The sequence below is a fragment of the Physeter macrocephalus genome, chromosome 14, assembly GCF_002837175.3.
Source record: "Physeter macrocephalus isolate SW-GA chromosome 14, ASM283717v5, whole genome shotgun sequence".
In the NCBI taxonomy this organism is placed as follows: domain Eukaryota; kingdom Metazoa; phylum Chordata; class Mammalia; order Artiodactyla; family Physeteridae; genus Physeter; species Physeter macrocephalus.
This window is the reverse complement of record NC_041227.1, coordinates 13,498,880-13,525,008: the sequence shown is the minus strand read 5'-3', so window position 1 is coordinate 13,525,008 and position 26,129 is coordinate 13,498,880. Positions and strand designations below refer to the sequence as shown.

Genomic DNA, 26,129 nt, shown 5'->3' with positions numbered 1-26,129 from the left:
ACAGCAAAGTGACTCAGGTATACAAATATATACTTTTTCATTATGGTTTATTACAGGATATTGAACATAGTTCCTTTTGCTATACAGTAGGACCTTGTTGTTTATCCATTCTCTATATACTAGTTCACATCTGCTAACCCCAGACATGCTTTATTATTAATAGTGCCCATTTCACTCTCAAAAGTTCCACTCTCTCCTGTACCAATATCAGGAAGCATTCTGATTTGTTTAAGTTGTTCTGTTGGTTTCTATCTTATAGGCTTTGAGAATCACAAACACAGTGAAGCACTTTGTCAAGCTTGACTCTGCAGAGCTCTGGGTGCTCCTTCAAGACCCTTTACAAGTACCCACAGGAGAAAGGTGCAAGCCATGAGGCTGAGATTTTTTTTTTTTTTCGATCTCTGGTGTTTATTCACTACCAGGCAGGTGACAACACAGCTTTATTTCATTTTTCCCCTCTGATGCTAAAGAATAAGCTATCTTTTAATTCTGACACATTTATCCATTCCAGAGACAGTATGAAAAACAGTCATCTAGCCATTTATCACCTTGGACTTTTCAGGCCAAACTGGGGTTGCTGTTTCATTTATAAGCCAGGGCAACAAGGGTGATTCCAGGTGGATGGGTTAAAAATGGAAAATATGAGCTCTTCAACAGAGCCTGGGATTTTTCGCCTCTGTTTTCCATATGGTGATTCTATATATGCTTGCTTTTTTTTTTTTTTTGCCATGCAGCAAGGCTTGTGGGATCCTAGTTCCCCAACCAGGCATTGAACCCGGGCCCTCCGCAGCAAAAGCGCAGAGTCCTAACTACTGGATTGCTAGGGAATTCCCTATGCTTGCTTTTTTTCCTTTTTAATTGATCTGTATAAAAACGTGAAATGCTTCACAAATTTGCATGTCATCCTTGCTCAGGGGCCATGCTAATCTCCATATCATTCCAATTTTAGTATATGTGCTGCCAAAACAAGCACAATATGCTTACTTTTGAATACAAAAAAGTTTGAAAGCCACTGATGTAATTGATCACATTTTCCTCTTTGCATTGGCTGCCAGGAAGCTCAGCATCTAATTCCTAGTCCACCACTAACAAGTGCTCAGGGCCTCCTAGCCTACATATTTATGAGACTCTCACCCTTGACTTTCTTTTCTTTCCCTCCTCATGTTTCCCCTTCACCTGCTTTTCTTGTTTTCTCATTCTGCTGCCACATGTATGTTTTTGCATGCAAACTCAAATCCTTTTTGGAAAGAGCCAAGGTTTAAATGAGTGCATTGAAACAAAAAGGAATACTTTTTCTGTAGAGGAGGTTTTTGCAGATGGGAAAGGAATGTGTATAGAAATAAGGCATAATTTGGCATGGAGAGTACACATGTGTGTTTGTAGGATATGTATATACATGTTGGAAACGTTGTGAAGTTTGTCGTTTTCAAAGTTAAGCTGGTCTTCTGGCTTCAGGGGACATTTATACTTGGAAGACTCCAGGGGGAAAAAAAAAAGTGTTTTACTCCAGGGTAGACGTGCCTGTGGTCTACACTCCAAAGAATCTGCTTTATGGTTTAGCATTTTCAGATTTTGTCTGGGGTTATTTTTCTGGTCATTATAAAATGAGGAGAAATACTTATTAAGAAGAAATCAAGGGAAAGAGGGACAGGAAGGGGGTGCTCCTGCACAGGGAGGGGGCTGGATTGTAAGTGATCTTGAGTAAGAAGTGGGAGCCTTAAGTCTTATCTGAGTTTCTATCTCATCTGCTGCAAATCTGTGGTCAAGTCCTTTTTCTCCCAAACATGGGGACTCTCACCCTCTGCTGCACACTTGGAATCACCGAGGAGCTTTAAAAAAATCCGATGCCGCAGTCCTTTCCCCAGAGAGTCTGGTTTAATTGGTCTGGGGGAGGGCCCCCGCATGGGGATTTTTAAAAGCTCCCCTGGAGATTCTAATGTGCAAGCCAGGGTTGAGACCACTGCCCTAAGAGAAAGAAAAAAATAAAATTAATAAGCACCTGCCTCCTGTTTATCTCTCAGGGGGCTGTGGGGTGTGGCTGCGATTTATGAGATAATGGGCCATATTCTGGTGAAGGAGAGGGCTTGAAGGAAACAGATTAACCCTTTGTATTCCATAGAGTTCTCTTGGTTAATAAGTGTTCATCAACGTTTTGCCCATGATCTGCAAGAAGAAACACATTTCACATCCTGACCCAGTACACACACACACACACACACACACACACACACACACACACACAGAGTCTTACTCTGATTTCATGCAATTCACTTGGTGTTTTCTATTCCAGTCTATTCCATTATTTTCCTTTAGAAAAAAAAAAAGCCTGCTTACTGCCACTGTTTAAACAATAGTCTATGAAGGCTCATGGGCCCAGATAAATTAAACACCTCTGGAGAGCATTAAGATGGTCAGTTTATAATGACTGAGAGCTTTTTGCAAAGCTGCTATGGGAAGTGAAGTTTGTACAGTTGAGCAATTGCTTATGCCAGCTACAGTCACAGTAGAAAGTGTTTCAGGAGCATGATCTCAGCAAACTGTCCCGATAATAATACAAGATGGGTACTGTTATCTCCAGTTTAGAGATGAGAAAGTCAATGCTAAGTACGTACATATGTCCTGCAGCTAGGAAGCAGAAGAGTTATCTTCATCCAGGAGCAGCAGGTCTAACCTCACCCTCCTTGTGGGAGGAGAATAACTGTGCTCACTGAATACATTTGTTGCCTGAAGTTTGGGGAGCAAAAGGGGATGGAATAAGCTTTGACCAGAGGTGGCTCCCAGTAGAGCGGGGCCTGCTGTTTATACAACTTGGGGGCCTTATTTAAGAAAAAGAATACGAAATTATGAGTCCGAAATTAGGTACAAAATGAATAGTTCTTTGAATTAAGAAATCACAACAAATGGCATGTTTTAAGAAGCTGAAAAATACCACAAATTCCCAACTCAACTTCCCCTTGGCTGGATCCCCAAAATGCCAGCGACCACTCCCATACCACCCTACTCAAGGTCAAGTGCTCCAGTGGGGAATCAGAGTGGAGAGTGATGCTGGTCTCTGCTGGTTGCCGCTAACTATGAAAAGCAAACGACTTTTGTAAATTTTACATGAACAAGTGACCCCGTGAATGCATTTCTAGGTCCCTGTCAGGGCCTTAGAAAGAGACGCATCAAGTGAGGGGCCCAGGAGCTTAAGTTTCACTGGCTTCCCAGTAACCCCACAAGTGGAGTTGAAGGCTCTATATTATATCTCTAGAGCAAGGGCTTTGGAGTCAGCTGGACCTGAACTTCAGCCCTGGCTCAGACACTTTCTGCCTTCTTTGAGCTAAGACTTGATCATTTGTAAAAACGGGCATGCTAGCAGCATCTACCTTCTAGTCTCTTTGGGGGACCAGAGGAGATAAGAAGGGTCCTGCAAACTGGATGGGCTTAGAGCAGCCAGATTTAGCAAAGAAAAATGTAGGACATCCAGTGAAACTGAAATTTCAGAGAAAAGTGAATACTTTTTTAGTGTAAGTATGTATCACCTAGGACATACTTATTCTAAAAGTTATTCCTTGTTTTTCTGTAATTCACATTTATCTGGGCACCCTGTATTTCTTGAGCTTAACAAATGGCAGTGGTTGACACTGTTTTCGGACTGAGGCGTCCGAGTGTTCCATAACAGAGCTTCATAAATATTAGAAAGTGCGTGAGAGGGAGAAAAATGCTGCATAGACTCTGTTCATAACAGTTTATTATGGGGAAGATTGAAACAGGTGGCCAGGAGAGGATGAAGCAAGTGGGGTGCCTTAATTTGAGGGTATGTGTGGAGGGGGTTATACCACTGACTTTGGGTAAGCCAATTAAGTTCTTGGGACTTCAGTTTCCCCTACCTGTAAAATGGGTGAAAGGAGATGCTTGAACTCTCCTCCCGCAGATATAACCAGAAATGGCACTTTCTCATCATACAGATGTCGCCTCCTCAGAGAGGTCTTCCCTGACTACTCCAGCCAAGATTACTGTTCCCTTGCCCCAGAACATGATTTTTCCCCCTCCATAATAATGATAACTTTCTGAAGTTGTCTTGATTCTTTACTTGATTGTTTGTTTACGGTCTGTCTCCCCATGTGAGAATAAGTTCCGGGAAGGCACAAAACTAGTCTGTCTTGTTCTAGCTGAATCTCCGAGGAGCTGTACCTGGCGCAGTAGATATTCCATATATGTTGAATGAATGAATGAATGAATAGGTGGCTGAATGAATGAATTCAGTGTCACCCTTGAGGTCCCTTCCAAGCAGTCTTTCTCTTCTCGGGGGCCATGCCTGGGTTGCAGAGGGAGGAGGTGTGGGTGTCGGTGGGTGGGGAGGAGGCTGGGCCCTCGCCTCCTCTAGGACCGGCTGGAGATAGCGCGTCCGGCTGGGCGGCAGGCTCAGAGACCAGCGCGGAGGCAGCTGCAGGGCCGCAGCGCCGCGCCGCGCGTCCAGCCGCCGGGGGTGTGCGCCCGCGGAGCCCGGCGTCGCGCCTCGGCGCCCCCACGCGCCCACGCCGCGGCGCGGGGACCCGGGCGGGGGCAGAGGGAGGGCCCGGCCGAGGGAGGGGAAGGGGCCGGTCCTCCCAGCGCAGGCAGCGGCCGCGGCAGCCCAGGAGGCGGAGGCAACGGCGGCAGCGGAGGTAGCAACGGGCCCGCCGCAGTCAGCCCGGCCGCGTCCGACCCGCGCCCGCCCGGCCGCCGGCACCGCACCGCGCCGGGGCGCCCTCTCCACTGCGCGCGGTGAGTACCAACCGCTGCGCCCAGCCCGGGCCGCCCGCCGCGATTCGCCGGGCCGGGGTTGACCCGGACCCCCTGGCCTGGGGCGTCTCTCCCGCACTCGGCCAGCCGGGGCCTCCGCAGCTGTCGGGGCTCCCGGGGCTCCCAGGGCGCCTCAGGCACAAGGGCAGCGGGGACAGCGGGCAGCTCCTGTCTCGGGAAAGTCTGTCCTGGGCTCCAGGCCTCAGTTTCCCCGTGCGCCCGGGAGGCGACGACCCTGAAGTTCGCACTCCCGCGCGCGGGACAAGTGCATAGAGCGCAGGCGGTGTAGACTCGCCTGGGTCCTCCGCGTTTGGTTCGTTTTATGGCCCGGGTGGCTCGCGATGAGGGGCGCTCCCCTAACCGGACCAAGAGGCGCCGGGAGCCAAACTCACGCCCTCGGGGGCTGGTTATGGGGTAACGGTGGAGCAAATGGCTGGAATTCCCGGGATGGGGCTGGAATGGCCCACTGAGCCTTTTTTCTAGCTGCATTTCTATTTTTTAAGTCCGTTTGCGCTTGGCCCGCGCTGGTCCAGCTCTCCCGGCTTTGTACCGGAACCCGCGTCCTGGCGCTGGCTGAAGTTGGAGTTGAAACTTGGAACATCAAAAGGATGTTTAGAAGGAAGCGAGGGTTTTGTTGTAATGGGACAAAGCGGAGAATGGAATGGTTTTTTAGCCTTGCAGCCTGGAGGTTAAACGGCCGTACTGGCCCTTAAATATATTCCCTGCCCCCAAGCAAATAGGTTATAAACTCAAGGAATATTAAGACAGCTTGACAGGGAAAAACATTCGCATCACAAAATCCTCAGTGCGCAAATTCCTCAGCTGCTGAAAGTGAAGCGCTTTGACGGGTGCGAGTTTCCTACTTCCCCTAAACGAAGCCTCGCCTGGGCTAAGAGTTGACAGCGAGCGTACGCGTTGCTGCGTTGCAAATGCTCTTTAAAAAGCGAGACTGATGCCGCGGTTTTGATGGATACCGTTTTCTTTTCTCCCCCCTTTCCCCGAAATGCAACGTAATCTTCAGAATTACTTTTATATATGTATATATAACGTTGAGGTAGATATAAATCACCCCTGGTGGAGGTACTTTTTAATTACGAGGTGCAGTGAAATGAGTGAACATCGGAGTTGGGTGTTGTGGGCAAGGCAGAGCGGAGGTATAATGATTTACAAACATCAGGTGAGAATCTGAGTGCTGAATTGGGTTTGAGTTAGGGAGCTCCCTTCCAAAGAAAATTATAACCAGCGGACAATTGTGTTTCAAACCGAATCTATTAATTTCGCGAGCTCTGTCTTGCTTGAGTAAAATTTCTACTAGCAGAGTATGAGCTAGTAGCCGCTTTACCAACCTATGGCCCTTTTGGGGGTGGGGGGAGAGAAGGAGGACCTCCTTTTTAAAATAATGTTTGTGAAAAACATCTTTCAGGCAACTTTACCCAAGAAAGTTTCTTTTCTTTTTTTTTTTTTTTTTGACTTTTCTCTCCCCATCACCTTAAGCCCCTTAAACTTAATACTTCTTTGCATTTAGACATCCTCAGACTAGGAAAAGTTAATAAGTAATTTATGTAACAAATGGTGACGGTTTGAATCTTGCTTTAGACTAAGCATAAAATCACGTTTGTATTCCAGGTCTCCTCGCCTTTTGAGGAAATTCTAAATTTTGCGATTTCGACCCAGGTGGCTAGATTTGAAAGGACTTAAACTTTTAAAAAGGCAGTTCATGTGTCCCATACCAAGTTAGTTAGTAGCTCCATTCTTATAACTTTAGCTTCACGATATGATTAACTATTTTATGTGAAAGGTCTTGGCATTTTTCCTGTCTTGAAATAGCTCACCTAGTGTAGTGGCCGTGTGTATGAGAATATTCTATAAACACATACATCTTTCCTAATATGAAATAACTAAAGGAAATACAACAAAATGTCGTTATCCCAATATTTTGAGATTTTTTTTAAAAGATGATTTAATCACTGGAGTTTTAGAATCTTCTTTTTATGCCTTTTATGTTGTATTAAACACATCATAAAGAAATGAGATTTGTTGACTTGTTATGGGATTACCATTTGGCAAAAACACCCAAGACATGCTGTTTCAAATAGGTGGTATTACTTCTGGTTTAAATTGTATGTAAGAGATCACAAGCCTTGTTCCAGATGGATAAATTGATAAAATGCTAGCTGCTGTTGGGAAAGAAAAATGGTCGTCGGCAGAAAAAAAAAAAAAAAAAAAAAAGGTGATGTAGCTAAGTATATTTTGAATTAGGTTGGGCTGGCTCCTGAGACCCCGGGCAGTTTGAAAAAAGGTATCCACAGTCCAGGCACGTCCACTTTAAGACGTTTTGGGTTCCCCCAGGACAAGATGATTCCTTTCCCTTTCCTTATTTTTTCAGTTACTTTTCCAAAGATAACTTGTGTCAGGCGCAGGAGACCAGAGTTCTGCCGAAAGCCAACCTAACCAGCTCTGAAATGAGGATTCATTCTAACTCCTTCCACCAGATGTTTTTTAGGTGTCCTCAGCTGGAATGCCCAGTTTGAAACTAATTAGGGCAGCAGTAAACTCCTTGTACAATAAAATCACAGGCCGTGATGGTGCATAACATAAGTGGGGTTCCTAGCAGCTCGTGACAGATGCCTCTCTCTCTCTCTCTCTCTCTCTGGCAGAGAGAGCCCATGGCTGTCAGGAAAAAAAGAAGGGAGTGGAGATATCTTGCTTAGATTTTTGCCTGGCCCTCAATATCCAAGCACACCACACACAGCGCATTGTCTTCTCCAAGGAGATGCATTGCAACAGGCATTAAGTTTTGTCTTTGTGGGACAGGCCTGCTTAGCATAAAAATGCTTGGGGAAGAAGTAAAACCGTAAGTATTAGGCAGTGGCCACAGGTCTGAGGTGTAGTGTTGAGTGTTGGAGTGTTGAGTGTGTGTGTGGGTGCAGACTGGGTGGAAAGGCTTCCTCTCCACTAGGCATAGGTAAAATGCAAGGCTCTCCAGCCTGACATCAGTTCCTTCTGGGAGAGGATAACTTTCTTCCCCAAAGATTTTTTACCTCGTTCTCCTGATGTAGTTCTCCTTATCTGGGAGGTTTGTGGAGGTGAAGTGGCTGGTTATTCAGTTACCTCCAAAGGCTGAACCTTCTGACTCTTGCCAAGACTGGGTTTTGTTGATGGAAGGAAACTTTTTTTCCTAGCTATCTGCTCTGAAAAAGGAGTCGGTGGACTTGGATCAAAAGGAATCTTTTTACAGAGAATTAACCCCAGAGTTGAGAAAACACGGCCTGTTGACAGAAAACACACACATACACTCACTCTCCCCACAAGGCCTTGCTCACTCCCCATCTTCCTCCCTGACCCCCCATCCCCCAATATCATAACAGCCTTTGGAAGGGCCCACTTTTTGTCCCCCTGCCGTTTATGGCTGTTCAAACAGTCCCAAACATACAAAACAAAAAGAAGGCTCCGGTAGGGAAACAATTAGCAGAGAGATTAGCTGGAGACAATGCTTCATCTTCCTATTTGAAGATCGTAACTGGCCTAATGGTGTTTAACTAACATCTCTTCTAATCCGAGGATAAACCCCCTCAATCAGGTGACAAATACTTGAAATGACTGTCTCAGACCCACTGTCTTGCTGTAAAGGAATCAGAGGGGCCAGGACTAGTTCTTTGTTACGTGTAATTTAAAATCAGTTTCAAGATATGAGAGTACCTGCCAGGTAGATTGAGAGGAAGAGGACGAAGAAAGCCACAGGCTTTAAATTTTTTCTTTTTTTTTTTTGCTGCTTTTTTTTCTTTCTTTTTGCTCACTTTCATTCTGCTGGTGCTTTTGCCATGTCTCTCTGCTTAAATTATATCCGTGTATTTAATAATGATGAAAAATAGCTGAGCATTTACATGCCAGGCCTGAAATCAGCTCTTGACATGTATTTTCAGGATGGCTCTCACAACAACATTTTGAGTTAGGTATTGCTATTATTATTTTTTTTTTTACTATTATTATTTTGCCAACTTTGTTAACAAAGAAACTGAGTCACAAGTCAAATGACTTATGAGAGGCTGAAGAGTGAGTGAGGCCAGAAGCTAGGCCTTTAGCCCTCTGCCGACGGGGCTATGAAAACCTTGCCTCAGAGAACATTTCTGCTCTCGTTTCCCTTGGAGAGAGATGCTGAATTTGGATAGTTTTAAATGCGCTGAACACGATTATTTTCTGACTCTACCCTGATGTTTTTTGCTGTTGTCTTAGACGGCAGAAAAATCATATTAAGTATTTAGAAAACACGAATCTGGACTCCGGTGAGTCATGATATTTAGAAGGTTGTACATGTTTGTGTAAAGGGAAAAGAATACGACTATTTACAAGGGCTAATTTGATTTGTTCCTTCATTACTATAACGCCACCCATTTTAGTTCCTAAAAAGAGTCAATAAATTTACCGGCAGTGGCAAGGCCCTAAAATGTTACGGTAGGCTGTCCAAATCCAGTTTACCGGAAGGTGCTGGATCGCTATGGGTGGGTTGTTGCTTGGGGGTTAGATTATAAACATTTGGAGAGCAAAGAATAATTTGGAACAGGTGGTCCCAAGAGTCAGGTAACCGGAACGATTTATCTTTGCCACTTTGAAGGTTAGGGGAGGCTGGAGGTTGCCTGAATCTGGGACAGGCGGCCTGAGGGTCGGGGAGGGCTGGGAGGGCCCCCACTTTGGGATGAAGCCTAGAGGGATGGATGAGGGGGTCTCTGCACACAGACCCAGGTCTGTAGAAAGCAGGGCTTCGTCATCCCTGTCATCACCCATCTGATGATACTAGTGAGGGTGCAGATGTGGCTGCTGGTGCTTTTTTGCAAAGGCTGCTTCTGCTTTCGTATATATGCAGAAATTTAAAACAGGAGCTCAGAGAAACAGACAGCCAAGGGAGACAGGTTTACTTCTCACCAGTTTTGAGAATGTGCACATGGCCGATTGTCTTTGCCCCATAATGTCCATTTAGACATATTTTTAAATGAACCAAGGATTTAAAAGAGGCCAGAAATTATTTTGTCACTTAGTCTCCGCAGTAGTGTGTCAATAACATGAAAACGGGTTGTGATTTCAATGGCACTGGATTTTTTTTTCCCCTCTAGTTTCCTTTTGAAGATCTAGTAAAGTTAGATTTTTTTAAATCTTTGCATTTCCAGATTTAACATATCCGTACATATCTACTCACAATCATTCTGAGGAGAACTGTCAGCTCTCTGTGATTTTAACTAAAGGAAAAAATGATAAAATCGACATTTTTCCCCCCAAAGAATGAGGAACTGGAGGGTTTGACTACTGTCTGAAGACAGCAACTTACTTTTGTCTCGCATCAGCTGAATCTGTTAGCTCCCCTTTCTTTTCTGTTCATCTCCCAAGAATGGTCTTTCATAACTGAAATGTACAGTATATTAGCCAAAAGATGTTTTAATTTTGCAAAGAAAAATCATGCCAGAGACGGCTGAGTCTGTTTCAACCATTATTGTTTCTGTAGCATGCATACTTTGGGTTTCATGGTAAGATGTGGTTTGCCAAGAAAGAAAATTACAGCAAGAAACTATGTTGAAAACATATACACTTCTGATTGAGAAATGGGAAAAACACGGAAAAATTCCACACGGTAATTGCTTTAACGTGAGTTTTAAATGTCATTGTTTGACTTATGTCAAAAAGTCCCTCTTAGCTAATTCTCACATATGCTGTTACCAAATATCTCACCTTAAAAATGGCAAATGTGGGGCTTAACTCTGATGATCTTGAGGCTTTCAGAGATAACCGTAGTCGTAGTGGAAACATTCCAAATTTTTAGATTGTGCAGGCTGAGTTTTTTTTTTTAAGGTTACTTAGATATCGATTTTATTTTCTTGACCCAAAATAAGAAAACACGGGGAATTCTCAAAAGCTTTTTACAGGCTGCTATTATGAGAAGAGAAGCCAAACCAACATGTATTAGGTCATGAGTTTGAAGTGCATAAATAAGCCCTTGAAGGTCACCAAAACAGGGCGAAAACCACCAGTTCTCCTCACCTCGGCCAAGTCAAATTCCTGCCTGTTTGACGTGTTTGATTCAAGTGGACACAGAAAAGGGGTTTCTGAGTCCACGGTTGAAAGATCTCGATTTGATTTGGGTTCTGAAGATGTTCTTGGGGTAAAGCAAGACGGGAGGGCTGGAATTCCCATCTCCTTTGGATCACTCCCTGTCACGGCTCCACTGAAAAAGCAGGTTCCAGGGCACCCCTTCCTCCAAAGGAGTTGTTTCTTTCCTGTTGTTTGGATATGCAGAAGCCAAAGGTCAAAAATGGCTTGCATTCCTTCTGGTCAATTTCTTCACCTCCCATTCCCTTCCTGTAGTAACTTAGTGGTTAAGGTGTTAGTAGTTTCCAGAACAATTTTTTTGTTCCTGGGAACACATATATGTTTTTTTGGCATGTGGGGTGCAACGTGTAAGTACAAACCTTTAGGTCTTCGTTGATGGGCAGCTCCCCGAAATGCGGAGAATGTCCGCTGCATCCCCGAGTTTGGTATCAACACCAGTGCTGATGGAAATTCCACGCAGGGAGAAAACCTCCTCATAGGAAAGACAGGAAGGGTATCGCTGCAAAAAAGGTTGTTTTCTTTTGTGGGTGTGTTATTATTTGCACGTATGGGGACTTTTGTTTCACGGTGTTCTAGAAACCCTTGTCTCCCCAGCAAAGGTCTGAATGCCCTTCCCTGTTGGGAAGGGGGTGGGAGGGGGGGAGGAGCACAGGGGGCAGATTCCTGCACCTCTGGCCTTTTGTGCGACTGGTACAGTAGAGGGAAGCGGTGACTCGCGGCTTGGAGGGTGTCATGTGGCATAACAAGTTGTGACTTGCCGCTTGTGTTGTAAACAAAGTTTTGGCCCCATCCAGCCGTGAAAAAGAATGGAGCCGAGAAGATTATTCACCTCCGGTCTGTGACGGGCCACCGGGGCTCTCTAGTGTTCTCCTCTTGCTAAAGAGACCATACTCCCCGGAGACTTTAATTTTGGAGTGTGGAGGGAAGGGGGGTGGGAGGGGAGAAAGAATGTCTTAAACACAGCAAATGTCTGAAACGCTCCGAATGTCTTCAGCATTGCTCTGGCACCCACAAGAAAGACAAAGTGATAAAAGGACACAGAAGCAGGCTTTTAGGGGATGGGGGGTGAGCAGAGAGATTAGGGGACTTGCTAGTGGTTTGATCTAGAGTGGAGAGTTTTCTGACACCTCGGGAGCTCTGGAATGCCTTGCTGAGTGTCTTTAGGAAACTGATTTGGAAATGTCTTTCCCTGCAGCTTTGCTGGCATTTCTTTGTGCCTATTTTTAGTGAATTGTTTTTTTGTTTTGTTTTTTTAAGAGACACAAAGTTTGTTTGAGAATAACGAGTGGCCCATAGTTATTGAACACTTATGTGCCAGGCACTGTGCAAAGCAAACACTTATATTTCTGACTCCAAATAGCCTTAGATGGAATGTGCTATTATTATCACCCCTATTTTACAGATGTGAAAATTGAATCTCATGGAGAAGTAACTCGTCCAAGGTCATATGGCTCATGTCAGAACCAGGATTGAACCCAGTTTTGATTCCTAACCACTAGGATATCCAGCCTCCACTCCCACCCCACCCCACGCGTGCTCATGTAATGAGAGCTACGTTTTCTCTACATGCCTGCCCTGGAGAGCTAGATTTTAAAGTCAGTCTCCAATCGTTTTGCTTGGAGGATATTAAGTGATGGTCAGGTATAAAAGTTGGGTTCAAAATAAGAGACATCACCTGATTCTCACAGAATCTTGAGCCTGTCCTTGTAGAATAACTAAAGTTTAGAGTTGGAATCTGTTTAAATGGTGGCTGCATCACGGCAGTTAGCTGGTCTAAGCTATTGTCTGTGGCCCCTTCTGTGCTAGCAGAGTTGAGTAGTTACTATAGGGACTGCATGGCCTTCTACAGAATGTTTGCTGACCCCTGAGCTATTGCAATCTGACAAGACAGATTTTGTTGACAAGGAAGATCATGCGCTTGGGACATTACATATACCATTTCACTGATTTATTATTTATTGAGTGCCTGCTACGTGCCTCACGCGTTGCATGGTGATGGGGGAAAGTTCCAAATGCATTCATTCTTTCCCTCATTTATTCAGCATTATTTACTGAGCTGTGTTCTAGGCATTGGGCTAATTACTGGCGACCCAAAGGCAAGAAGGACCCAATCTGGCACCTCTGATGGCAGGATCCCAGGGTGTTTTCACCAATATCACCCTGCCTCTTCTTTCCCCTTGAGGTTTCAGGGGGCAGAGATATGACTTCTTGAGCTTTCTAATATTCAAGCAGAAGGATGGAGAGAAAGACCCAGTTTTGCAGACTCTTATTCAAAGAAGCCATGCCCAACTTGTTAAGAGCAGTACACACTGGCTTCTGTGCCTAGAACTGTGTCGGACAATGACCATGGCTTACTCCCTGCCTCAGACAGACAATGACCTTCTGCTTCCCTTAAGAGGTGGTGGGGAGAACAGGTAGGAAAAGGGAGAATCTTTCCAAATTCAAGCCTTGGCTCTGACTTACAGCCTAGAGATTAAGAGCATGAATCTCTAAGATTTGTGAGCCAGGAGCCAGGCTGCTTGGGTTCAAATCCTTGCTATTTAGTTTGGGGCAAGTTACCGAACTTTTATGTGCCTCGGTTTCTTCACCTGTAATACAGGGTGGTTATCATGGAGATCAAGCTAATAAATATAAAGTGTTTGCAGTAGTACATGGCAAATAGTACGAGCTATATCAGAGTCGGCTACTGTATTATTGTGGTTATTATTATTATTATTTAAGCTTAAATGTATTATTTACAAGTTTACATGACCCTAAGCTCGCTGAGTCTCAGTTTCCCCTCTGTAAAATGGGGATGATGATAATAATGACATTAATAACTGCTTCAGAAGGCCATTGTGACAGTTTAAATGAGGCAGTACATGTAAAACACTTTGCTTTGCTACAGTGCCTGCCCACATTGAATGCTCAGCAAGCCAGCTATTATGCTCAAGCCAGCTGTCATTACGTTTGAGGTTATAGGGAATTACATACTGGGCCAATGATGTGCCTTTAAGCTATTGGTCAGTGGAGTCCTTTTTCAGCATCAAGAGAATGTAGGGCAGTGGTTAATAACACAGACCCTGAACTCAGACAGCTTGGTCTGAACCTTAAGTCCATCACTCACTAACTATGCTGTCTCGGGTGGGGGACTGAGCCCCACTCAACTTCCCACACAGTGGAGGCAACAGTCGCTGTATGTTAGGAGGTTGTGAGGGTTAAAAGAGGTAGCAGGGTGTCTGGCACATAGTAAGCCCTCAATAAATGGTAGCTTGTATTATTATCACACACACTCCTTGCCTCACTCCTGCCCCCAGGAAAGCACTGAACATTAGTAAATTTTAATTTGAAAATAAAAGAACACATTTTAAAACTGCCAAACAGATTTAAAATTATATTCATTAAACAAAATTAAAATATTCTATTAAAGCCAGACTTTAGGCTCAGACCAAATTTTTATAACCCAAGCTTAAAGGCCAAGGAGTCCCCCAGCCACAATGAGGACATTGTGATTGAACTTGACACTTCAACGCTGCTATTGAGTGGTCTTTGAAATGCACGCACGTTTCCCCATTAAAATGAAAGGGAAGTCGTGGGAAGAAAAAAAATGAGGTTCTTGCTCACCCCAACAAACCTTAATGAATTGAAAAAGAAAAGCAAAAGATTACTCATTTTTCTTCTGCTACCTTATCCTGCCAAAGACGCGTGGCCCACTCCTAACCCCAGCTTTGAAAGGTACCTGCTCAGAACGTTCCAGATCTGATATGCTCTACCAGCTAAGCTAGTATAAATTCTGGTCTTCGTCAGGTTTTATAGATGGTGGTATATCAGTGAGAGCTGAGACCTGAGAGCTCAGCTGCTGGTTCAAATCCCAGCTCTGTCTCCCCTAACTATGCCTCAGTTTCCATATCATAGAACAGAGATAAAATATCTACTGCTTAGGGTTGTAGTGAGAGGATGTAAGAGTTAGCTATCCCTATTGATGGTTTTTTTAAAATCATTTTTTTAAATTGAAGTTATTATACAATAATAATATAGTTAATATAGTGATATGTTTAACTATATATTATAGTAATAATAATATAGTTAATTTACAATGTTGAATTAGTTTCAGGTGTACAGCAAAGTGATTTAGTTATACATATATATACATATATGTATGTGTATATATATATATTCTTTTTCAGATTCTTTTCCATTGTATGTTATTACAAGATATTGACTGTAGTTCCCCGTGCTACCTTGTGCTGTTATCTAATGAATGAAACTTCACCAGACTTTTGGGACTTTGAAGAATTAAAGGCATACAGGTATGCCTTTGAGAATTCTGAATCAAAATCATCTCAATATTCAGGGAGGGGAATTGGAGAGGGAAGAAGTAGATTTTAAAATCTCTCACAGGAGTTATGATATGCCAGACACTTTCACCAGGCTCATTTAATCCTCTCCAAAAAAAAAAAAAAAAAAAAAAAAATCCCATGACATTTGTGTGTCCGATTAACAAATGGGAAAACTGAGGCTTGCACAGGTCAAGTGGCTGCCCGATGACATTCCAGGTCTCTCTGACCCAAAGCACAGGCTGGTTCTACCACGTGACCTGCAGCCCTCCTAGGACAAGGGCGCAGACAATCCCAGAGACTTCTCTGTGACCCACTGACCTTTATTGACGGTCTCTTCTTACCTTTCAATAGCATCCTTCATCCTCAGCCCGTTTTTGTGGCCTTTCCATTGAGAATGAATGGACTTCTTCTAAAACAACAAATGGAAAAAGGAATGGCAGTGGATCATGACATCCTTCTCTAGGTGACATTCCTTAAGAACCTCTGGCCTTTCTTGCCAACCAGTGGGGGGCATGACCTCCTCCTCAGACCATGCTGGGTCCTTGGCTGTGATGTGGGGCCCAAAGGCAGAGAAGAGGGAGGTTGGGCAGCTGATGGGGAGCGCATGGAATGGACTCCCCACTCCACCACCTACCGGCTGTGTGACATTGAGCAGAGGACTCGGGCTCTCTGAGCCCCAGACTCTTCCCCAGTTCATGGGGCAGATGCCATCCATATTGGGTTTGTTAGAGAGTTTCAATACAGTGATGGATGGGAACATGGCCTGCTCATTCAGAGTGTCGGTTCTTACTTGCACCACCCCCAGAAGTGCTCAAAGAGAAGAGTGAAAGTGAAGCTTACTTGCCTGGGGAATATTCCTTCCTGTTCTCCAGGTAGCTGCAGTCTTGGGATTTCACACATTCTGGAAGAATCTACTAGTCTCTGAAGGGCAATCTTCTTTTTAATGGGGGGGGGGGGGTGTACCCTTTCCATATTAACTTAAAACATGAATGAATTTTTTTCTTTAGAGTTCTGTCTTTATCTTATTATGTGTTTGGAAAAGATATAGCAAGCATTTCAGACAAACGGTTTCACATGCATTCTGGAAGAATCTACTAGTCTCTGAAGGGCAATCTTCTTTTTAATGGGGGGGGGGGGTGTACCCTTTCCATATTAACTTAAAACATGAATGAATTTTTTTCTTTAGAGTTCTGTCTTTATCTTATTATGTGTTTGGAAAAGATATAGCAAGCATTTCAGACAAACGGTTTCACATGTTTTTAACTGCATAAGACAAAAACGGTTTAAAAATCAAGTCCACCCGGTAATTATAGCAAATGTGGCATCCGGATATGGCAGGATTATGAATGAAGAAAGAGAAACATGCATCTGAATATGTGAAATTTTCCCCAAGATCTCTTCATTTAAATGAAATCCTTTATTCCTAAAGCTTGTTCCTGCAAGCTGCTTACAGCAAATGCCTCAAATAACAGAATTTTCTACTAACCGGAACTGCAGTTCTGCCCTGTTTTCAGGGGAATAAAGTGAAACAAATGAGTCTGTCAAGAATGTCGGTAAAGTCATCTCAGAGCATGTGTCTGGACACATTCAGTCTCTGTCCTATGTCTTTGAAAGAGGAGTGGCTGGCCTTTGGATGAGTATGATGCTAATTAAAATGACCTCTGCGTGCTTTCTCGATGACAGGATCTGTTCTGATTGAGTATAGGGATCAACTGACTTAATTCCTCACAACAATTCTATGAAGGAAGTCTATTACTGTTCATATTTTCAGGAGGAAAGTAAGGCACAGAGTGACTTGCTCGAGGTCACACAGCAAGTAAGGAGTAGAGCCAGGCTTTGTATGCAGATGGTTCTAGAGGTTGTCTTCATAACCCCTGCACTCCCTGCCTCCTTAACCACCATAGAAAGAATTAAATTTTCCTTCTCTTTGACCTTCACTTAACTGGACAATTAATTAGGGACAGGCATGAGAGGGAAACAAAGGGACCGTCAGTCTTAATTGTAATTTTTCAGTATTTTACAAGGATGTATTGGTGTATTCTATCAGCCTCAGGTGCAGCATAATACAGGGGTTAGGAGCCAGTCTGTCCAAGTCTACTACTTACTATCCTCATGACCTTGGGTTTACTTAAGTTCTTCTAACGTCAGTTTCCCCACTTAGGAAGTGAGGATCATGAATCTACATCATCCGAGTTAACAACTATGACCTGCGTAGAAGGGCATCTGATACACATCTGATTGTCCAATACCGTTTATTACCTGTTGGAGCAAAAATAACTATGGAAATCACACCTCACGGTGGGGCACAGTTGCAGTTGGGTACAGTTTGGAGTGGAAGAGAAGGGAAATTCCCAGGGATGCGGGGCTGGAGCTGGAAAACGGCTCAGGTTTTTCCAGATAAGGTCAAAGACACTGGCTTTCCTCGTCCCCACGTGAGAAGTTGCTGAGACAAGTCCGCAGCAGGCAGCCTGGAACGCCCAGCCCTCCGGTATTAAAATCTGCGCGGATGAGGACACCGCGGCCCCCGGGGGCGGGACTTGCCTGTCACGTGACCAGTGCCCGGCAGACCGGACCCCACCCTTCCCCACACCTCCCAGGAAGAGTTGGACTTTGGGCAGCACGGGTCAGAGGCAAAGAAGAACGCTTCCAAAAAGCCTTGCCCACTTGTCTGCGCAAACTCAAACGCCGTGGTAGCCTCTGATTTCATTTTTCTTCTTATTCCCTTTCTTCTGTCGTGGAAAATGTCCTTTTCTCCAGAAGCCACTGCTGGGTTTTCAGTGACCAGGTGTGCAGACCGTCTGGGTTTGCCTCCTTTCGCCTTCCTCCTCCACAGCCCCCCTCCGTTTCCTCTTGAATGCAGAAAACGGAATTTCATTCATTCATTCAAAAATATGTACTGAGCACCAGCTGTGTACCAGGACCTGCTCTGGACACGAGAAATACAGTAGAGAACAGAAACAACCAAAATCTACTTCATGGAGCTTCAGTTGAGTGGGGAAAGACCAAAGATAAAAACCTAAGTGTGTTAAGTACACAGAATGTCAGATGGTCATGAGTCTGTGGGGAAAAATCAAGAGAAGGTGGATAGAAAGTGCGGGGGGGAGGGGGGCAGGGGAGGGCTCTCTGAGCAGGCAGCCTCTGAGCACAGAGCTGGAGTGAGTGAGCTCTGTCCATATCTGGGGAAGAATATTCTAGAAAGAAGAAACAGCAAGGGCAAAAACCCTCAGATGGGAGCCACCTGGAGGCCAGTACAGCTGGGGCCAGTAAGCAGGGGGCTGGCGGAAATGAAATCATGATGGAGGGGCCCCATCAGGTAGAGCCATTCTGTGTCAATCACACATGTCTGAAGTCAATAGTATCATAATTTTTAAATGACTTTTTAAAAGTACATAGGACCTAAATCTGAAATCAGTCATTGCAAATTCAGATAGCCGGACAGGTAAGAAGTTAATGAAATGAGCAGGGTAATTAACCAGGGTGGAATGCTGATTCCATATTGCCACGTGTTCTGATTTTTCAAAAGACACTGAAATCTGGACTTTTATGAGAAATGTCCTGATTTTAAAATCATCATGAGGAGCCACCAGCATGCAGGTGCAAGCTCGCAGTTTGAGACCGCTTTTCCAAACATCCCTGTAGACCCCGGGAGTCCAATTTCAGTGACAAGACATTGAGCCTTTCTCTCACGCTCTTTTCTTTTCTTGTTACCAATTCCTGACCAGAAGGGTGCCAAGAGATGCTACCAATCGTTTCCAGGAAAAAGTAGGACTTGAATCTCATGAGGATGGGGGCCGAGACGTCGTCCAAGGAGCAATCAGTTTGCTTCATTTTCATGTCTTTCTCAAGACTTTTTCCCGATCACCCCTCATCATGGGTAATGACAAACATGGTCCAAATCCATCCTCTTTCGGGTTTCCATTAGTTTCATGATGATTATTATTTTGTCATCTGGGGTTGATTTAGGAGTGGTGAAATGTTTGCAGGTTTCGTAAATGTTTGTCAGCCACTGTTTAGAACGGCAAGGAACTTCTTGTGTTGTTCACATCGTAAGGACTGTGGTGATAGTTTCCAGTGGCTACAGACGTGAAAGGGGATAAAAGGAGGGGGGGCCTTGAAGGATTCCACACAAAGTGATTGGAAAATTGAGTAATTAGTCAGGGGTGGCGGGGCTGCAAGGGTGAGGAGAGGGTTCAAGAGCCCTAAAGACCTGAGATGCCCAGGCTGACAACACTGGATTCACAGTCTGCCTTCTCCACCCCAAAGCTGAGTCAAGCAAAAACCCTGCCAAGGGCCCACAAAGCTGTCAAGTTTCTTCTGGATGTAAGTAATAGAAAACTTACTTCTGAGTTGGTTTAAGTTTAAAAGGAAGTGTACTGACTCTGGGAAATGTAAAGTTCTGGGGAGATCTGGTTTCAGGTGTGGCTGGTTCAAGAGCTGAGACGTAGGTGATGCGCCCATCTTTCAATTAATCCCTGTTCAGGAGGATTCGGTACTTTGTCATGCACCACTTCTGGAACTTGGGATGGAGTGGGAGAGAGGTAGATTCCCCAACTGAAGTCAGCAACATTGGCTGGAAGTGGGGGGTGGACTGGTTCCCTGTGGATGCCCAAACTTCAGCATAATGCACCTCTAGATATGCCTTGGCCACCCCTCTTCTACTGGGCTACAGTGCCATTTGTGAAATGTGTGGGTTTTCCAGGTGCTGTGCTACACTGTGTGTGTATCATCTCCTTTCTCCTCAAACAATCCTTTGAGGATGGCACCTTTAAGACGTGCTGCTATTCTCCCTCCCATGTGCTCTTTCCCACAGGCCTAGAGGACGACCTTTTATTTCAGGTAAGGGCGTTCAGAGAGGGTCATCTTTTTTTTATGGTGTCTTGTACAAAATTAGCGCTCCATATTTGGGACACTCCACCCAAGCATGGGAGAGGCACTGGACTTCTGAGGAAAAGATAGAAATGCCTCAGTATCACTTGGAGTGGCCAGAGTGACCCTGGGTAGACTGTGGTTACGTTTATGGGCCTCTGATGATCAGCCTGTGTTTCTTTTCCTCCTCTGAGCTTTGCCCTTCATTATTGCCTCCACTCCATTATTGCCTTTTTTCTGTTCCCTTTAGTGGCCCTGCAGTAACATCTCATGCAATACAGAGGTTGCAGACTGGCAGCCAAAAGGCATTTTGTTTGGTCTGCAGAACATTTAAAGTAGACACTGGAGCCAACGTTTGAAAATCTGGACATTCCACACAAAAATGAAGATTTCTGGCTTCCATTAAAAAATCAGAAGATCTGTCAACACTGTGCCCACATTTTCACAGGACTTCAATTGGCTGGAACTGGGAAATGACTGTCTCTTTTAGATGGATGGGTTCTCAGTTCAGCGCAGTCTCCACCTCTCTCTGTTGTCTCCCTGACACTGGGGTTCAGGGTTAGTTGCCATTGACCATTGGGATGGTGCTGTTGGCTGTCCTATAGTAGATTTCAGAGGGAAGGGAAGTCTTTCCTGTATCCAGGTCTTCATCAAAAATGTGAAAATGAAGTATAAATCAAGTTGGTCATTAGTATTAAGAAAAATGAGAGGGGCTTTCCTGGTGGCGCAGTGGTTGGGAGTCCGCCTGCCGATGCAGGGGACACGGGTTCGTGCCCCGGTCCGGGAAGATCCCACATGCCGCGGAGCGGCTGGGCCCGTGAGCCGTGGGCGCTGAGCCTGCGCGTCCGGAGCCTGTGCTCCGCAATGGGAGAGGCCCGCGTACCGCAAAAAAAAAAAAAAAAAAAAGAGAAAAAGCATGTGTTTTGGGGTCAGTCAGGGTTTCTCAACCTCGGCACTATTAACATTTGAGGTTGGACAGTTCTTTTTGTGGAGGTCTGTCCTTGCATTATAGGAGGGTATTTAACATGTACATATATGGACCATACCCCTTTCAGAAGTAAATAGTTCCCTGGACTCCAGGCATCCACCACCAGTTTGGTAAGAAGAGTTACCGTAAGTGAAAAAAAACTGTTCTTGCTCTGAATTGCATGCTGGCAGGCCCAGCGTTGGCAGTAGAGGTTCTGAGTTGGCTGAGTTGGGTTTAATCATAGGTGAACGTGCCAACCATTGAGGCCACTTGCGACGGCCTGTCTAAGATGTTATAGAAGGAATTCAGCATGAATGAGAGGTTGAACCATCTTAAAGAGTCTTTGGAGAATTTCTTAACTTTCAGCTGAGAGAGGCCATTGTGGCTGCTACTTTCAAAAGGTTTGCAAACAGTAGGTTCTGCTACAGAGTGTGGACAGGCGTCAAGCTTTGTTGGAGAGCAGAGGGAGGGACTAAATGATCTCTGGGTGTCTCCTCCAGCTCTGGTTCTGTGAGCTGCACCTCAAAGAGTGAATTTCCCCAAGACAGGTTTAGTATGTTGCCTGCTGCATTGCCGCAGCTCACAATGATGGTCTGTGATGGAAACCCAAGGGAGCAGTGATGGTTGTCCAGGGAGGGAAATCAGCCTTCCCTAGGCCAGTACTGTGTACAATGTGGTGTGGAGGTTTTTTTTGATTTGTTTTGTTTTGTTTTGGCCTTTCACCAGTGCTCCAAATCCTGTCCAGTGTCTGAAATAGTGTCCATGCTTAGGTTTCCCATACTAACAATAATAGGTGCCAGTCAGACATTCAACACCTATTAATTGAACACCTGCTATGAAGCAGCCACTGTTCCAGGCACTTGGCAGGAAGCTGAGAGCAAAACTGACCAAGTCCTTGCTCTCATGGAGCTGTGTTTTTGGTAGAAGAGAGATGGACAATTACAAGAACACAAGCAAAAATATGTATAGTGTGACAGAGAGTATTAAGTGCTATGGAGAAAAATAAAGCGGAGAGGGAGGGAATAGGAAGTGCTGGGGTGCAGCAGGGAAGGGTGGTATTTTTAATTTAATTTTAATTTAAAATAAAGTGCTCAGTGCAGTGGTGTGCTGGTAAGTTGGCTCTCTGGAGATAAAAGGTCCTGACTTACAACATTTGCCACTTCCCATGGTGTAAGTACTCCCACCATGACTGATACCAAGTTCCTGTTGGTTTAACAACCAGCTCACGATATTCACACAAATGGTTAACAGTTATTTCTTGAAGGCTGGTGCTGGCCGGCTCCAGCACTCCACTGGTGGGGAAGGCCTCACTGTAAACTCTCTGGCCAAAGAGCATGCACAGAAACCTGAGTGGGATTGTGCCTGGTGTGGTCAGGGATAGCCCAGAGTCCATTGTAGCTGGAGCAGATAGGGGGAGAGGGACAAGACATATGGTTAGAGAGGTAGCCAGAGGCAGACGATGTAAGCATTTTAAGCCGTGGTTGGATTTTTGGCTTCTACTCTGAGTGAAGTGGGAGCCCCTGGAGGTCTCCAAGCAGAAGAGAGACAGGATCTCTGATTTACATCTGGCAGAATCCCTCTGGCTGCCGTGAGAATGGGGGGCAAAGACAGAGCAAGTAAACCTGTTGGGAGACTGTTACAGCAAGAGATGATGGTGACTTGGAGTAGGAGGGTAGCAGCAGGGCAGGGGTGGGGAGAAGTAGTTGGATTCTGTATGTGGAGCCGATGGGATTTGCTGACGGAATGGATCTGGGAAGTGACACGAAGCATCCAAGGTGACACCAAGGTTTTTGGCCTGAGCATCTGGGAGAATGGAGCCGATGCTTCCCAAGATGGGGAGACAAGGGGAGGAGCAGGTCGGGAAGGAAGGTTAGGAGCACCTTCTATGAACCTTGAGCAAGGGCTTAAATGCACGCCTTCTCTTTCCGTGCTAACAAGTGGGTTCTTTGATTATCCCATTTTAGAGAGGATGTGACAGCGACTCAGAGAGGTTAAACAGCATGCCCCAAATGACCCCGCTGGAACCTGGCCAGGCCAGAACTACCTCCCGCCCCACCACCACCTCCCAGCTGTTCTACCATGTTTTCTCAGCTCTCCAGGCCCCATTCCTCCTCTTCGTTTTGAGGAAATGGAAGCAGAAAATTTCTTCAAAGGAACTAATCAACGAACCAAAAGCCTCTCCCTTGTTCAGAAAGAGCTCTCCAGGGGTTCATGCCAGGCACAGGTGGGTTCTGCTCAGTGGATCCATTGCTGGCCTCTTTCTATGACAAATTTGTTGGATTAACCCATGAAGATCAGTATTCCACAGGAGAACTCACACTTTAAAAAAATTAGTAGTCAGTAGCTTAGAAGGCTTTGGTTTGGGGCGGACGTAGGTTTAAATCCAGACTCCACTGCTGAATAGCTTTACCTGCCTGAGCCTCAGTTTTTCCATCTGTGCCGTGGACGCACTAAGAGTTCCTCTCAAATTAAATGAGATAATGAACATAAGGTGCTTGGCCCAGAGTCCACAGTGGGCAAATGGAGGGTCTCAGGACCATTATGGTTTGAGAGGAAGAATTAGAAAGTCGGGTTTAATTGTAAACCAAAGGTGACTTGCCTTCTGAAGCTGGGGTGGGGACGAGGGGTTGTGAAGCATGTCATGCCTGAGAGCTTTGTGGTTTGGCCTTTTTTTCTTTCTTTCTTTCTTTCTTTTTGTGATCCTGGAGGTTGGAGGCCTCTGTCTGGGTTCTGCTGTGCTCACCAGGTGGCCGGTCCTCGGCCATTTACTGCTGTCGGCGCTCCCAGAGGAGCCGACCTCAGCCGCACAGAGTCGGCTGCCTTGAGTTGTCATTTGTCGAAGGCAGAACAGCCTGTTCTCTCCACAAGCAAATCCCCAGATGGAAGCCCATTCGGGGCTGCCACGGTTTTCCTGATGAAATTCCTGACTTGGTGTGTGTGTTTTTTTAAAAACACGCCCACTGCCTCACAAAAACCTCAGCCGGGGAAGAGAAACATTTCTCATTGAATTACTGGTTTTTAAAAGGGTGTCAAGTTATACCCCACTTTCATGGCCTACATACGCCACTCTTTCCACTCACTGCTTTGGTGGAGAGTCCAAGATGGCAGAGTGTGGATGTTATCTCTGGCCGCCCTTGCATTACGCAGATGGGAAAACTGAGGCCCGGAGAGGCCAAGGAGGAGAGCCACAGGCTAAGTTGGTCTCCGGGCCTCGGCCAGACCCAGATCTCTTTATTCCAGAGCCATTATTCTTCCTCCTTCATCAGAGGTCACAAATGGGCAGGCTGTGGCCACCTCTACCCCACAGATGTGCTTTCTTTGGCCCGAGGGTGTTTTAATTTGAATGAGTTGCCAGCATTTAAAAATCAGGAGATTCCATATAAAAACCCAGCTTTCTGGCTTCTCCTCGACCATGGGGAGATGTGCCAAATTAGGTCTGCCTTCCTGCATGGTGACAGTTGAGGATCTCAGTAATGTCCACTCCCTTTAGCCAGAGTATGTCTTCCTTTTGCCACAGTCCCCACCCCTCCCTGTCATCTCCCCGGACATGTGGGGTTGAATGTCAGTTGCCATCATAGAGCTTCCCTTCCTGGTTCTCTTATGGTGGAGTTAAGAGGAAAGTAAAATATTTCTTGAACTTGTGTCTTTATATCAAAAACAAAGGAGCAAAAGATGAAGCGAAATGGCTGCTTGTTTAAAAATTAATGGTACACAGCATTATTTCTTTGTGGCAGGGAAGAAAATTTCTGTGAATTTAATATGCAAACAGAATGCATCAGTGTCTAAATAGCCAGCCCTCTTTACTCACTGATGCTCCCTTCCCCTTTTCTGCCAGCATCATGTTTGTGACCCCTCCATGCCAGGGCCATAGTTTCCACTTTTTTTTTTTTTTTTTTTTTTTTCGGTACGCGGGCCTCTCACTGCTGTGGCCTCTCCCGCCGCGGAGCACAGGCTCCGGACGCGCAGGCTCAGCGGCCATGGCTCACGGGCCCAGCCGCTCCGCGGCATGTGGGATCTTCCCGGACCGGGGCACGAACCCGCGTCCCCTGCATCGGCAGGCGTACTCTCAACCACTGCGCCACCAAGGAAGCCCTCCACTTATTTTTTAAAGACAGAATTAAACTTCTTTGACCAAAATCTGCTCCACTTCTGTGAAACTTGAAATGCTATTAAACCAATTTAAGAAGTTTAAGTAATTTTTAATTGCTCGAGAAAGACCACGTGTGTGAGTCTGAATGAGTACGCGTGTGTGTGCACACATGTGTGCTGTGTGCCTGTGTGATGTGTTCTTGATTTATGGGATTTCCCCTGAATAGAACTGGATGAAAGTGTTCTTTTCCCTGGCTTTAGCACTGGCACTTCTGGACTTTGCTGTAAATTTAAGCCAGGGTGCAAAGCCAAGTGGTTTTAACTCTCTTTTAATGGTGTAACAGGGATCTACGTTAAGGTTCGGTTAAAATTGATGTTCCTTCTTTCTGGGGCATACTGGGGGGCTCGTGGAGAGAAGAGTTGGGGATACCAAGTTTTTAAAATAATCATTCCAGGAGAGCTGACCAAGAGAAAAGAGACTCACATTTTCAGAATGCCTGCTGTGTGTCAGAACTTCGTGTGAAGATTCTCTCTCTGTGTTCCAAAGTGAGCCGGAACTTTCTTTGAATACTGACCTGTTCTTTTTCATGTGTGTTAGGAAGAAATAAAGATAATCTGTAAAGCACATAATGAGTAGTATTTCTTAGAATGAGGCCCAATTTGTTTAAGGGGGAAGAGAGTCCATTTAGAGGAAAAATATGTAAATAGTACAGGTGGTTTTGTGGATGTGACGAAATCATGAATGATGGTTTGATTTAGTCCTCACAATACTCGGGAGTGGTCAAGTGGTCAGCCCACCCCTAAGCTGGGAAACCCTTCTAACACCTTGTACTTCCTCAAAGCACTTAAACTTGTCATTAAATACTTAGTTGTGTAATCTTATGCAGAGTTCTATCTGACTCCTTTGAACCAGGGCTGTGTGGTCATTTCACTGTTGTGTTCCCAGCATCCGGGAGAGTTCCAGGCATACGGTAGATGCTCAGGAAATAACAGCGCGTGACTGCATGGACACCCTGTGAGGCAGGAAT

At 45.2% G+C, this 26,129-nt stretch overlaps 1 protein-coding gene and 1 non-coding gene across 2 annotated transcripts in view; one reads left to right on the top strand and one right to left on the bottom strand.

The window, feature by feature from the left end:
• Positions 1-869: 869 nt before the first annotated feature.
• On the bottom strand, positions 870-973 carry LOC112066221 (U6 spliceosomal RNA). Its single transcript, XR_002892478.1, has one exon. It is a non-coding gene; the product is annotated as a U6 spliceosomal RNA (small nuclear RNA).
• Positions 974-4,293: 3,320 nt separating this feature from the next.
• EYA2 (EYA transcriptional coactivator and phosphatase 2) overlaps positions 4,294-26,129 on the top strand; it is a 267,714-nt gene continuing 245,878 nt past the window's right edge. Inside the window, 2 exon segments of the mRNA XM_055090855.1 lie at positions 4,294-4,710; positions 4,712-4,746. Coding sequence (XP_054946830.1) covers positions 4,294-4,710; positions 4,712-4,746 — 452 coding nt within the window.